We start from the raw sequence: 14,393 nt of genomic DNA on the forward strand, positions 1-14,393 counted from the left end.
TATCAGATACTTCCAACAGCAAAGTTTGATGACACATCCTAAAAATCCCTTCAAGCCCTCTGCATGGGGATGTGGAGCAAATCGTTCTTCTGAACTGGAATTATGTTACTGGCTTGCATGGTCAGTGTGACTTTTAGAAATTAATGTGGGGGAAAAAATATCCAAATCCTTCCCCAGCATTACTTTTTCCACATCCAAATTATATTTAATCTTTCCTCAATTATATACAAAACTATCCTCTGTAGCCTACGGCAGTTTCCATTAGAAAAGCATACAAAAATTACCCCTCCAGAAAGCAAGCTTCCAGATCTACTGAAGCTTTAGGACTTGTGTCAGGATCTGCTCTGAATCAACTTCATGCCTGATCACTTAGTAAAACAAGAGAGTTCAGGTTCTTCATAAATCCTAATTCACTGTTAAATGCCTGCGAGGCTTGTTCTTACTCTTGTGCGCAATATTAGGTGCCAGATCAGAAACTCACAAAATTGGATCCTTAGGGCATAAAGATTTGCTATGGTAAATCCTACGTGTTGTCTTTTCAAGTTCCTCTTTAATAAGAAAAATTTACAAAAAGAAAATAAAAGGTCAAGGGTTTCCAGAAAGGAAAAGACTGAAAAGTTAGACATGTAATAAAAAAATTAATTAGTCTTAATATAAAATTTTAACAAGGCACCTAATATTTTCAGGGAGGGAAGCTTAATGACACCAAGTCTGTAAAAATATCTCGGTTCTGGATTTCTGACTCCCAAGGGTGGAAGTTGAGAGCCAGATTAAATGCTCACTATATTCAGTCCAAAATAAAATTCCACTGTTTTTAAACATAAAAAGAAGAGAAAAAAAATCGTGTAAGTATCTGGAGCAAAGACGCCTAATATAATTTTGTAAGTGGCAGATGAAGCAGAGCCACACTTGACAACTTTATGACCATCTTCGGACCAAAGTTGCCTTTCTAAAGGAAGAAGGATTTCATTAGCTTTCCCTAAATCAAACCATGATAAAACAAAGACAGCGGCAATGCAATGGATTTTAAAACTGTAGAAGTTAACCTCCCTGTACATGCATTGCTACTGCCTGCAACATGCTCAGGAAAAAAACTAAGCAGCCCTTCTCCCCTCTTCCTGCTGTACCACAACTCTCCTCATTCACAGTCATTATGTTCAGGAAGCAAAATCTGCTTTTGCGACACAGCATTTAACCAAGGTGTTAACCAAAGAAAAATTTAAGACAAAACCAGAAGTCTACTTGGTCACCCTTAAACTGTTCCTTTTTATTTTCATGGAGAATATATTTCATTTACCACCACGCACTGTCTTGCTACCAGGGCTATGGATCCTCAGAATATAGCACAGAGAGAATGCTACCATTCATTAACAATTCACATTTTCCATACGAAAGGAATACTTCTAAACTTCGCCATCCACACCTGAGGTGGCACTACTATCACAGGCAGTCCTACCGACAGCACCTGGCATGGCCACACATTGAACTTGCAACACAGCAAGTGTCAAGTCTGCATTAAAATTTTAGGAAGAGCCTTGAGCACTTTTATTGTATCTGCTAAATCATCCCACAACTCTTGCTGCAGCTCCAGCCTTCTCCAGCTGAGGAGCAATTTACCACCCACCTCCCCCAGCATGAGCTCTGTTGTTCTGGCCAGCAAGCATGCAGAAGACACACAGTTTATTTCCATATTTCCTGGAGAAAGTATGTAGGTGATTAGCCCCATTTACCCTGGTGTGCCTGAATCAAAGCCAACCAGGCACAGAAGCATGCAGGTCATTTTGAGTGCCCTGAGCATCTTCATAGATTGAAAAACAATGTAGTCCTGAGGGTCTAAACTTGTATTACACAGACAGTCGGTGACATAACCCATTTAGATCAAAACACCCTGTAGAGTCACTCAGGTCTGCTCTCTCACCACTACAGCAGTGCTCTGATCTGAAACTGAAGCCGTTTCTCCGAATGCCAAAACGAGCCCAAACCAGAAAGAACAGGGGCCAAAGGCGTCCGCAATTCAGACCTACCCAGACGGTGTCGTCTTGTCTGTACTGTTTCCAGTTGCGGCCAGTGTCGCTGAACATCAGCGTATAGCTGGTTACCCAGTCTGAGCTCCCGTACCTGCCCTGGGTAGCAACCGCGACAATCTCCACTCTGTCTCCCAGATCAACCTGGAGCCACTGCTGCTCATTTGAGTCCAACGGGGACCAGCCACCAGCTCCTGAAAGAAATTGGATAAAGATAAATTAGATGACAACGACAGCACAAGAAATTACACTTGAGAAAGACCGTGTTACTACTTCAGGTCGTCACACAGGAGTCTACTTCCTGAGCATACAGCTGTTTGTTCATATTTTTATATTAGGAAATATGCTACATGAGGTGTGCTTCCTTAAGGTTTTCTTAATTAACCTAAAGTTCATAAGGAATTCTGAGTTTCTAAAAAAATTTAAGGAAATTTATTCTTTGTCAGCTGGACAAATGTTGGTGAGGTTGGCACACCCTCAGTCACAAAAAAATACCATATTTACCCCCTCTTCGCATGCTTGTGCAAATCTGGGAATGCTGATTTCTAACTTCTAATTTGCTTTGACATTTTCTTTTTTGCTATGTTTTGAAAGACATGCAAAAATGTTAGTTATCTTGATTTGAGGCCTATTAAGTATTTGAAAGAACGGTTTAATTACAGGTTGTAAATGCAATTCAGATAATAAGTTGTAAAGCTAGAGACAAGTTGCAAATTATCCACTTCCATGATGCACTTCTCCATTCAGGAATGAAGATTTCCGAAGTCACAGTCACATGGAAGCTGATAGCTTGTAGCTTGTGTTTGTTCTTTAGAAGTAAAGATATGTACTATCACTTGAATTTTTTAAGAGGTTGAACAGGCCCATGGTAACACCAAGCCAATGAAACACGGAACTGCAACCACTGTTTGAATTTCACCACTTCACTCGCTACAATAAATGTGAGCTTACAGTTAAAAGGCAAATCCTTCCAGACTGGAATATATTATTTTACATTCTCTTGCTTTCTTTTTCACCCTTAAATTATAGGCTATGTTTATTTTCTTTTAACTTGTTTCTACTTGCACACATTTATTCTCTGAATACACTTAGTATTCACTCCAGCCTTACAAATAAGTGAACAACGAAGCTATGAAGAACGCAGAAGCCATTAACAAAGCATCCAAAGCAGCAAATTTTCAGGCTGTCACTGCTTCTGCAACCCACCATCTTCTTTGTTTTGCCATTATTAGTGAAGTTTACAAAAGCACTTCTGTGTGATTACAGTGAACACAGTCACATTGGGAAGGAAAGGGGGAAATACACAGAGTAAAACATTAACAATTCCTCATGTAAACTACAAGAATGATTCCGAATGTGCATTTCCAAATAAAAAGCATCACTAAACTTTGGTTATAAATAGCTGGATTTACCTTAATATTTTGATCTTATTAACTGATCTGTCTCAAAGGTACTCCATGAAGAGTTTATTGAACTGAGTTGAAAGATCAATAAATGTGGTTTATATCAAAGAACTCAATTTCAATAACTTTGCCCTTTAAAAAAATTTCTTGATTTTCCTGGACTGCATTGTATTTTCCAGCTCACAACTGGAATTCTTTTGTCTAAGAATAGGTGCTAGAATTTTCATTATTTACAGTTCACTAAGATAGGAATTAGTCCTAATTCCTGAAACAGAAGCATGTTTATTCCATAGCTAGAATTGAATATCGGCACTGCTCCCCTGGATGACTCAGTTCCTTCCTCTACGAGAGCTCTCCAGGGAAAATAGTTTGTAACCAAACCAATGCATACTGCTTGTTAGTTCCATGCTTTATTTTACCTTTTTCATTCACAATAGAAGTCTTCATCATCACTGTGATTATTTTACCTGCCTTAAATAGAATACTCTCTCCTATGAGCATGTCATGAAAGACCCAATGAGAATATTAGGAATTTCATTATTCAATTTTTCTCTGACTACTTCATAGCTCTCTTTTAACTCCATATCTATATATAGCTTTTATAAAACTATAGTACTTCCCATTAAAAAGCCTAACAACGTTTCTTCTTCCCCCCCGCACTTTTTTTTTTTTTAATTTTAAATGCCATATAAAGAATATATCTGTCTGGCTTTTAAGATACAAACTATATAATTCTGTTCAAAGACAAGCTGCATATTTCTCCTACATGGAATTGTGACTAATGTACATGAGAGCCAAAGGAAAACTTCCTTTGGACTGTAATATCCAATATCTGAAATAGACCCTGAACACAATAGTTGCTGCTTTGTTTACAGTTTTATTCCAGGAACTGGCAGGACATAGAAATTCAGTTCAGAAGTTCTGGCAGGTCTGTGGCACAAAGTTGTTCCCTTCAACACTGCAAAGAATTTATTACAGAAGTTTTCTGTAAATATTAAAAGAAAGGTGGGCATTTTCTTCTTTCCTTATTGTCTTTCTATAACATTAACAGCAGCAACTAGATGGAGGAAAATAACTTATAACAAGTAATTTGTTTGAGGAGTTTCCCATTTAAAAAAAAGAAAAGAAAAAAAAATCTTTGCTTTCTCTGTTCTAGTTTATGCATAAGTTCTTAAGCCAAGCTTATTACCACAGGTGCTTTCCAGTAGTTTGTTAAACATCATAACTAGCATCTACCCTATGTAGTTTATGCTCTCTCCTGTCTGCTGCTAGAAGTGGCAGAAAGGCGATATGCTTTCCACAAAAGTATTTGGCTTTACTATGCACTGATATTTTCCAGTTTTAGCATGGCACAACAGGCTTATATTTTCAAATTCAGGCAAACTAACAATACACACTGAATGGAAATTTGGGAGATCTGTGATGAGCTTGACCTCTCAAATCACAGATTACACAGCATCTCCAAACTGCGTTTCTTTTCACACGAGCACATTTGTCTGTTGGGAATGTCACTCTTTAGATGTAAGGGCTCCATGACACAGCAGTGACACCTGCTCATAGCATCACCTCTCCAGAAGCTGGTCTTGCAAGAGAGATGTTATCAGTTACAGACCATGCCTTTACAGAAGAGCAGCTGCTTCATACACCTTTTCCTGTGGGGAAAAAAACCACTGTATTTCCCCCTCCCAAACCTTCCATCATTACCATTTCCACAGATGGACAGTAATTCTACTGACTTATAAGAATGGCAGTTAAAATCCCTGCAACAGCAACGCTGCATTGGCTGTGTGACTGAGGGCAGAACTAAAGCTTTTCCCATTGGGCCTCTCTCATTTCTGCTAGTAAAGCAAACACATAACTTCTGCTCACTTTTGTGGGTATCCCAAATCCTCATCAAATACTGCTGCAAGTGCCAAAAATCAATAAAATGTTCTTTTTCCTCCATATTTGCTCTGTTATACAGAGCAGGTGGCACAAGATACTGGCATCTTTTTCCAGCACTATCTGTGCACATTTCTTTTATGCACGTCATTCCTTATAGAGTGTCAACACCCCACCCTGTACTTTTTTTAGTAAGTAGTAAAAAAGCACGCCCAAAGTATAGCAACTCTTACCAATTTGCTCCTCTACACACCAGTGATGCTCATCCTGGGGAACATTTGTCAGGGCAGGCCCAAGACAAGAGACAAGAACATAGGATGTGAAGGCTCTAACAGGCAACAACAAGGGCTACTAAAGACACAATTTTTACAGGACATCAACTCCTTTGAACAGATATAAGCATAACCCTGACACCATTTTCCTGCAGTTGGGCACAAGGAAGTTGAAGAGGACCATACACCCCTTATTAATAGTGTGGCATAAACATAAAACAGAAAAATGTGGCTCTGATTACACCCACCAGATCGGTACATTTGTTTTTAGGTAATCTGGGAAGTACTAACATATGAAGATACCACATTGCCTCTCTAACAAGAAAACAAGAGAGAGAAGATGCTCAATAAAGTCAACACGTTTAGCACTTTACAACGTCATGTCTGACAGACATACAATTTCCCCATTCTGCCCACCAGATTCCCACTGGCATTGATAGGATTCTGCGCATTGCGCTACACTATCATTCCTCAGAGTTCACACATTTCACATTTTCTGTGGATCATTTCAAGGGAGAGGTTCAACACGGTATGGCGAAAACGCCCTAGTGAGAAACAGTACCACAGGAATCTGATATATTGCTCATATTCTCCATGGTAACAAATCATAATGCTATAAATATAAGGAGAACAATAATCAGATGTTTTCTCAGCTGGACACTCACATGACTCCAAGAAATATGATCAAATACTTTTTTCTTTTTCAGACCATTTGTAAATTTTGCTGTAATTGTTCCAAAAATTACATTTAATCCCAGTGTTATGCAGTCAATGCTCCTTGATGTTCCACGGGGCTGCTCAGGATGCCCATACTTATTTGTAGTTTATTAATGCAAAGAAAAGGGAATGCTTATTTCCACCCTACAGTGCCTTACAAACAGCTCAACTGGCTTTATAATGTGCTACAAACTCTTGGACTTCCTGCTGCAACTAAGTGCTTCCCTGCTGCAGAATTTTACTTTAATGCCCAGATCAAACACTTCCTGGCCATAAAACAAATTCTTTTTGACATTATATATGTTTTATATTCCCATACATAATTGCCTATACTGACTACTCAGGCTGAGAACTAATAGAGAACTGAAAAAGCTTAGTTGATACAGTCATATTGTAGCAATTTTCTTAGTCTTTTTCATCATTTATTTACTGTAAACAAAAAAGCCGATTAATCCCTCTCATGGCTAAGTAATATATTTCATACCTCAGAATCATATTTATCAGAATTATACTAACTGCTTTACTATTACCAGTACAGATTTATCAGCATTTAATTGAGCACTTTCAGCAGTTCACACAAAGCTTTACTCATGGGTAGTTTGTGTGGGGTTTTTTTTAAATGGCACATTTCACTGCTGCAGGCCTTTTTTTAAACGACAGCCTTTTAGTTATTGTTATCTATTACTGAATCAACTTGATGAATTAAAACTTTCTGTTGATGTGGATCTAGATTGTATTTTATAAATTCATCTTCACCTGTTGCATTCATATTTACATTAACAAATATATTTATCTGGCTTTCTACATGGAGGTACTGTTGCTTGCAGCACTGTCTTATCAATTACAAACAAAGCTAAGCCAGCTCATCAAAACACTCCAACATTATTAGAAAGCCATGGCATAGTCCTTGTTAGTGAATATTATTTCTTGTAAAGATATCTACTCTTTGCATTCAAGTGCCAAAGAAAGTTCCTTCAGCCACCACCTGCCACTGCTCACTTCTCCAACCCAAGATGAAGTACCTGTATGAATTCTGCTGACACTACATCTGCGCATTTCTACAAAAGTCTGCACAACAACAGAATTAAGCAAGGTAGAATTTAGCTTCTAGGTCCCTGTGTTGGGCTTAGCTCATCAGTTATCACATAAGCCTTCAAAACCTGAAATAAAAGTTGCTCAAACAATTTCCTTGCTTAGGGCTCAGTTTCAATACTCTGCCTTCCTGTTCCCATGATTTGTGCCAAAGGACAGTGTGGACCTTACCGATGTGATACTGTATGTCTAAAAAACTACAACACTTTACCCCCCACTACATGGCAAAACTACTCTAACACAGCTAAATAAGACCTAGTTCATTTTCTGCCCTTAAATTGCAATCATTGTCACTTCATTTTAGAAGTTGTTAATATCACTTTAAAATACAGTACAGTCAGAGCTTGACTTGCAATAATATTGACTTTGAACCTCTTCCTCTTTTCTGCAGACAAAATTAGTCATTAGAGCCATTTGCAAAATCACATAAGCACATCTATTCACCATCCCAGCTAGCAGTTGGAAACAAAGGCAGGGCAAACTCAAATATCATGCTCAATGTTTAGAACTTTCTTTATGTTGAGCAACTACCATATGACCTTTTACTTGCTGAGGAACTCTGGTTCAGGAGTTTAAATATGATATAGTAACTCCCATCTAACACTTCTCTAAGGACCTAGCAACTGCTTATCATTAGTGCCAAGCACCTAAGGGAGCGTCCTTTACTGTCTTTCTATAGATTTATCAAATGGCGTTTGATTAAAACAGACATTTCAGAGATTGTTTAAGTAGGAAAATTCTCATTTATTTTCAATTAAAACCTCTTTTGTAGTAGTATACTTTCTAGTGTTTCTTATAATGAAAATCATATGTAATGTAATAATGCAGGGCTTTCCTCTTTTAGAGGCTATAACTTGGGAATAGGCAGGAGGCAACAACCCAAATTTGCAGCGCGGTGTCAAATGATGTCCTAGATACTGTCAACTTCTCTTTTCTGGTAACAAGTTTGATTCTAATAATTTCACCTTGTGTGTGAACTCATTATCTGGGCCTCAAACATTCTTCATGGCAAATGTCTGCCAAGTTTTTTTATTCATTTTCACTGTTTCTGCAGAGTTGTGTAATCACTGAATTCTACTGGAATTTTAATATCTAGTTGCTACTAGCTTTAACAAACGCCTACATTTTAGAATAGAGCCTCAAGCCTAATGACCTTCAAGCTGGAAAGATTATGGCAACTCTTCAAAAGCAAAAAGACTATCTAAACTTCCTTCAGGATGTTTCTACAAGAGAAATGGAGAGCTTCAAATTTAATAGAAGTTTTCTATAATAAAGGAAAGAATTGCTCCTAAATAGAGCCCTCACAAAAGCATAAATTAACGGTTCTATTCAACTTGCCTCTGAATGCATTGTATACAAACAGCATAAAAAGTTATTCTTTGTCAATGTGATTAAAAAGAATATTTCAGGCATTTCATACTGCAACCTTACCATCTCGCCTGTTGAGCTTTGCAAAGCTGGGACTGTGAGTACTGAAGAGCTCAGAGGAACTGGTAAGGGCTGTTGAAGGTAAGGGAGATACCAATGCATCATCACAATTATCTAAAAAAAAGCAAAAAAACAAAACATACAGAGGTCATCACATGAGCAACGAATATGCCAGCTTGTGCTATCTCGACATGGTGTTTGTTTCTACTTAGTACACAGTCACCGGAGAAAGAGCACACTTGTGCTTGAATTCACATGCAAGACTGAAATTAACCCTCCAGAATGACAGTCTGGTGGGATGGCAACTGGATGGGAGCTGTTTCTAAAGACATCAACTACTTGAGAAGCTGGAAAATGTTTTCCTTTCAGTGAATGAAATTTGATGATCTACCCTCCAGTAAAAGAGAGTAATGACTCTTCTTGCAAAAGCCACTGGAAGAAGGTAGTAATGCCCTGGCAGAGTTAGAGAACACTCTAACTGTTGTGTTCAGTAGTCTCGCCACAGAGCAGATACATAATGTAGGAGTTACAACTTCATACTTCTGTACAGTAGTGACACACAGGCATATGCCACCTGGTCTTCTGCAACATATAAAAGCGAGTCCTGTGCTTCACAAGAGTCCTATGCTGCATTGTGATTACAAAACCTGAACACTCCCTTCATTTCTTCCGCAAGCTCATACACATACACAAGGCCAGATTAGTTTTGTTTGCTCAGATGAGTAGTCTGCTATGTCTTTCCCCTCTTACTTTCACATCCTCATATAAGCTAATACTCAAGTTGAATTTTTGAGCCCATAATGTTTGAATAAGGATGGAATTAGGTAAAGTAAGTTCACTCATTACAATGCTGTCACATACACACTCAAGAACATAGTGCGGGGTTTCAGTAGGCAATAATAATAATAAAACCCTCTCATTTTTAATTGAATCTCCCATGGAGCAAACATGGATCTAATTACTGGAAAAGTCCTGCAGGTTAGCAGGATCTCAGGCACCACAGTGTTCTCGCACTCACAGAGTAAATACACAATTTGCAAGGATGGTGGTTGGGGAAGAAGTAATGCATTAATGATATTTCAGGCTACAAAAGACATGCAATAAAAGCAAAAATTGCTTTATAGTTATGACAGCAAATTTAGACTGTTCCAAATCTGGGTGATACCTTTCACATAATGAGCCAGATTACATTAAAATATTTCTCATCTCTTTCTACAGTGAGTGTCTAAGAACAGCCCAGATACTTTTGTAATCAAAATCCATCTCTATATGAAAAAAAATCAGTGTAATCGATATAATTCATATCAGTGCATTGACCGATGGACCTCAAAAAGCAAACAAGTACAAAATCCTTTCTGTCTCTTTGGTTACCATCAGCAAAAAGACCTAACAAGATCTGCAAGTTAGACAAATTAAGGACAAGTATGCCACTGATGTTTTGAACATGAGGATAATTAGCCAACAAAACAAGTTACCAAGGTCCTGAGCAGATTCCTCATCACTTACAGCCTTTGAGTCTCAAAGAGAACTTCTGACTGCAATGCAGAAAGGTCTGTGGAGTGCCGTGCCCCCTGGTACGGCATGAGGTCAGGCCTAAATTGTTCTGTCTGGACTTAAAAACCCCACACCTGTAAATTAAAATGAGGCTCTTAAATTCACTGTCAGTTGTGACCTGAACAGTGATTTAAACAAAGATCTCAAATGGCAAGTACACTGGGACACCAAATTCACCCAAACTTTTGCATTCTATAAAACCCAGTGGAAGGATTGGGAACTTCTCAAAAGGAGGTTCAAGGTCTTAGCAACAGATCTACAGGACTATTCAGCAACACTTAAAACCTGAAGCTGAAAATAACTGAATGCAGAGATTTCAATTTAAATAGTGTCTAGACTGCTGGCTCTCTTCAGTTCCCTGTGGTTGCTCCTGGACCACGAGAGAACTCCACACATCAGCCTGCGACCCACAAGCTGTCCGTGACAAGAGTCACAGTGACAACCTCTGGGTTCTCACTGTTCCCCGAGGGTATGATCGGATACCTACGGGACACCAAGTGTCTCAGCACAGCAGCAAGTGTAAACCATTTCAGAACAATGCATTTAAGGTTTTGCCTGGGATCTCTGGAGGCTCCAGCCTGGGAAGCGACAATTAGCTCTTCTAACTACCAGGTGCTTTGCCTACATTTCCACATCCTTTGCTTCTGTTCCCAGACACGCTCACCTGGATCTCTGCTGCTACAGGATTACAACATCAATTTCACACCAAATTTTAGGATCCTTATTTGGTTTTTCTCCGGAAAAAAAAACAAAAACAAACAACAAACAAACAAAAGACCCCACTACTGCCAGGAATCCTTCCCTGAATTCATATCCAACTATAAAAACATGTAATTATAAGGCTTTAGGATTTAGGACAGTATTAACAATTTGAAGATAGTTCTGAGAACACCAGGACCAGTACAGTCCAACTTCCAATAGATCAGTGAGTAACTATTGATTTAGAATGCAAGCAGGAATTTCCTCCAAGTTTAGTTTTGAATGGATACTCTAAGAAGATGCAAGGTCACTCTTGTGCTCTTCCCTCAGTCAAAATTAGCCTCGCAACATCGGAGGTTGCACTGGACAGCTCTACGTGCACAGACCTACAATGCAGGACATGGCACAGCTTTTACATGCCAAATGAAGTTTCAAAGTACAGTATAGTAAAGTGCTTGGGATGCATCAGTCAATTTGTACATGCACAACAATCCAGATCATATTACAGAATAGCTCTGATGCATCCCTTGTCAGTGACACTACACATACGAACTCTACAGATTTGAGATTGATATCTCTTTGTAAATCTTAGCTGAATTGGCCACAGGGTTCAAAAAGGCACAATGTGCACATGCAGTAAGGATCATCCCATAGGCCCTGCTTCCATGAGAAGGCAGAATTGAAAAACAAACCAACCAACCAACCACCCAACACACTCCTCTCAATATTACCAAACTTTCTAAGAAAGTATGTTAATATCATGTTTCCTTTTCTGATGGCTGCAGACAAGAAAGAGATTAAAAGTTTTGTGCTTATGCAAGGTCAGAGAAGACCCATGGTAAAACCAGAAGCAAAGCCAATGTATCCTGATTCCCATCATATAATCCCAGTGCACACGTTTCAAGAGACTTCATCTCCCTCACATGGTGTGACAGAAATAGACCTTTTTTTCCAGGTGCTCCCATATTTCTAGTTTCTGATCCTACTCCTTTTGCTTTGACAGTTTGCCTGTCAGAGCAAGAACTCTGCTTCTTTGAGTCGACTGCATTATATGTCTATTAAAAACATTGTTTCTAACAAAGAAAAAACCTACACTACAGAATCACTTAAAACATCTGGATACTCACAAAGAAAAGCATTTACTAGCCAGATGTTTTCTCCTATGTTTCCTTGCTGACCAGATAATTAGCAAAAAAAAACCCCCACCAAACCATGAAAAAGAGTGTCTAATTGTACCTATAAGCCATCTTCATGCAAATCACATAAAAATACAGATGTTGACTAGCATTTGAGAAATAGGTGCTGACCTTGACTATGCTGACTTCTGAGAAACAGGCAATTATGGATAGCATTTACAGTGTCATGCATATAATTAGAACTGTCAACAGCAATCTTGCTTCTGAAATGAAGAAAAATATTCACCTATATCAACTTGATTTTTCTGATTTTTATTTACTTTTGATTTTTAGAAAAAATGATAAATTAGCAAAAACACACATGAGAAACTCACCAACCTATTATGAAGTAGGTTGGTTTATTGGTTTTGATTCCTTTCTTGTAGCTGTCATTGCCATCCAGGTAAAAACAAGGAAATCTTCTCTCCCCCTTTCCCCGTGTATTTTAATTTTGTCTGAAATAATTTCTTTTAAAACAGAAATACAAATGTTATTCATTCAAAAGCACCCACGTGAGATTTAGACTCTAAAACTCTTGGGCTCCTTTGAAACATGCCAGTTAATACCAGCTTTAGCTAATAGTCCATAAAACAGTGAACTTCAGAATATACCTTTTGCCGAAATATCTGATCAAGCTTTATGTTTTGTGAAGGCCTTCAACACCTGTGACAAGTATGGAAAAAAAAAATAATGAGAAAAATATGTCCAAGTCCAGAAAGACAGGATTTCAAATGCTTCTGAAGCACAGCCGTCTTCTGAAACACAGCTAACATATTACCAAAGTCGAGTTTGTGTAGAAATCAGAGATTCAGCCCAACTTTACTAATTCTTCTAGTACATGTTTTACATCAGTGTTGGTAGGCATGACATGATCCAGTTTATAACCTTCTTCAAGCCTGAGATAACATTCAGCAGCAGCAACTGATATAAATGTAGGAAGTTTCTGATTAATGGACACTGAAGACATTCAGAAAGCCATAAACCCCCCAAATCCATTGTGATCACACTAATGTTTCTTTCACCCTGTCCTTTGAAGAGGATCAATCCTTGGAACACAGGCAGGGTCGTTACCAGCGGTGACTGAGACCTGTTAAGAAACCTGTCCTGCTGCTATTTCCCTTGTGCGCTTGAAGAGTCAGTGGGACAAAACACATTGATTTGCACTTGTGAAGGCCATCCAGAACGGTCACTAACATTTCCTTAATGAAAGCTTTGATGAAGAGGACACGATCAGTGAAAGATCACCGATCCCTGGGCTCCATAGATTTCCCATACATCAGATTTGAATGGCTTTTAGTAGTGCTGTACCCTCATAGAGACAAATGTGCAGAAAATCTTTGACTGTAAAGCTCATATTACTTCTGCATTGTAGTATATCGTTAGTCAAGATCTCTTATTGGTATTAGTAGTACCGTACCTACGCCAATGATCTCATATCGCCGCAAATGGAAAGTATTTGACAAGCCACAGTGAGACTGTGGTCTATGCTGCAGCTACACTATTAGCAACCATAAGCATCATGAAATAGTTATAAAAACTGCAAGACAGCAGTACCCAGAGTTGGGACATGGAGCTAGTATCACTCAACAATGCAACTGAAGGAAGGGTAGGGAACAGGACCCAGCATGCAAGCTATTAACAGAGCAAAAATTGCCGCCTCTTTGCAAAATATACAGATTGAAGAAGAAGAAAAAGAAGAGAAAATTATAACCCAGAAACTGGTGTGGGTACATCTCACAATGGAGTTGAAAAGACGAATTCAGAAGAGGATAAGTGACATGCCTCCTGCATCATCCCACAGTAATAAAAGGCTTTTTAAGGGAAAATAACTGCCTCCTGTAGGTGCTCTTCAAGTACACAGGGCCTGGCACGTCAGCAGAGCTCCTGGATTAGACCTCACTCATACGTCTCTGCTGAACCAGAGAAAAGTTGTGCAACGAGGGCAGGAGTGCTTATGAGCAGCTGTGCAAACCCTCGCCTGAACCACAGTCCCTGAGGTCCAGAGGTGGTTTAACAAGGGCTTCACAGAATCACACAGACCTTTTGTCCACAGCTTGCTATTTAAATACAGATGTATCTATTTTATAGTAAACATGAAGGAGATTTTGGGGTAAATCAAAGGCCTTATAGCTTCCTCTTGGAGGCCTC

General features: G+C 38.8%; 1 protein-coding gene across 1 annotated transcript in view; it reads right to left on the reverse strand.

The window, feature by feature from the left end:
* The window catches only part of CNTNAP5 (contactin associated protein family member 5), a 216,236-nt gene extending 214,101 nt beyond the window's left edge, over window positions 1-2,135 (reverse strand). The window contains exon 1 of the mRNA XM_075028728.1: window positions 2,025-2,135. Within this exon, the coding sequence (XP_074884829.1) occupies window positions 2,025-2,081 (57 nt within the window). The 5' untranslated portion in view covers window positions 2,082-2,135. The remainder of the gene's footprint in view (window positions 1-2,024) is intronic.
* Window positions 2,136-14,393: the final 12,258 nt, after the last annotated feature.

Source organism: Buteo buteo, chromosome 5 (assembly GCF_964188355.1).
Source record: "Buteo buteo chromosome 5, bButBut1.hap1.1, whole genome shotgun sequence".
Classification (NCBI taxonomy): Eukaryota; Metazoa; Chordata; class Aves; order Accipitriformes; family Accipitridae; genus Buteo; species Buteo buteo.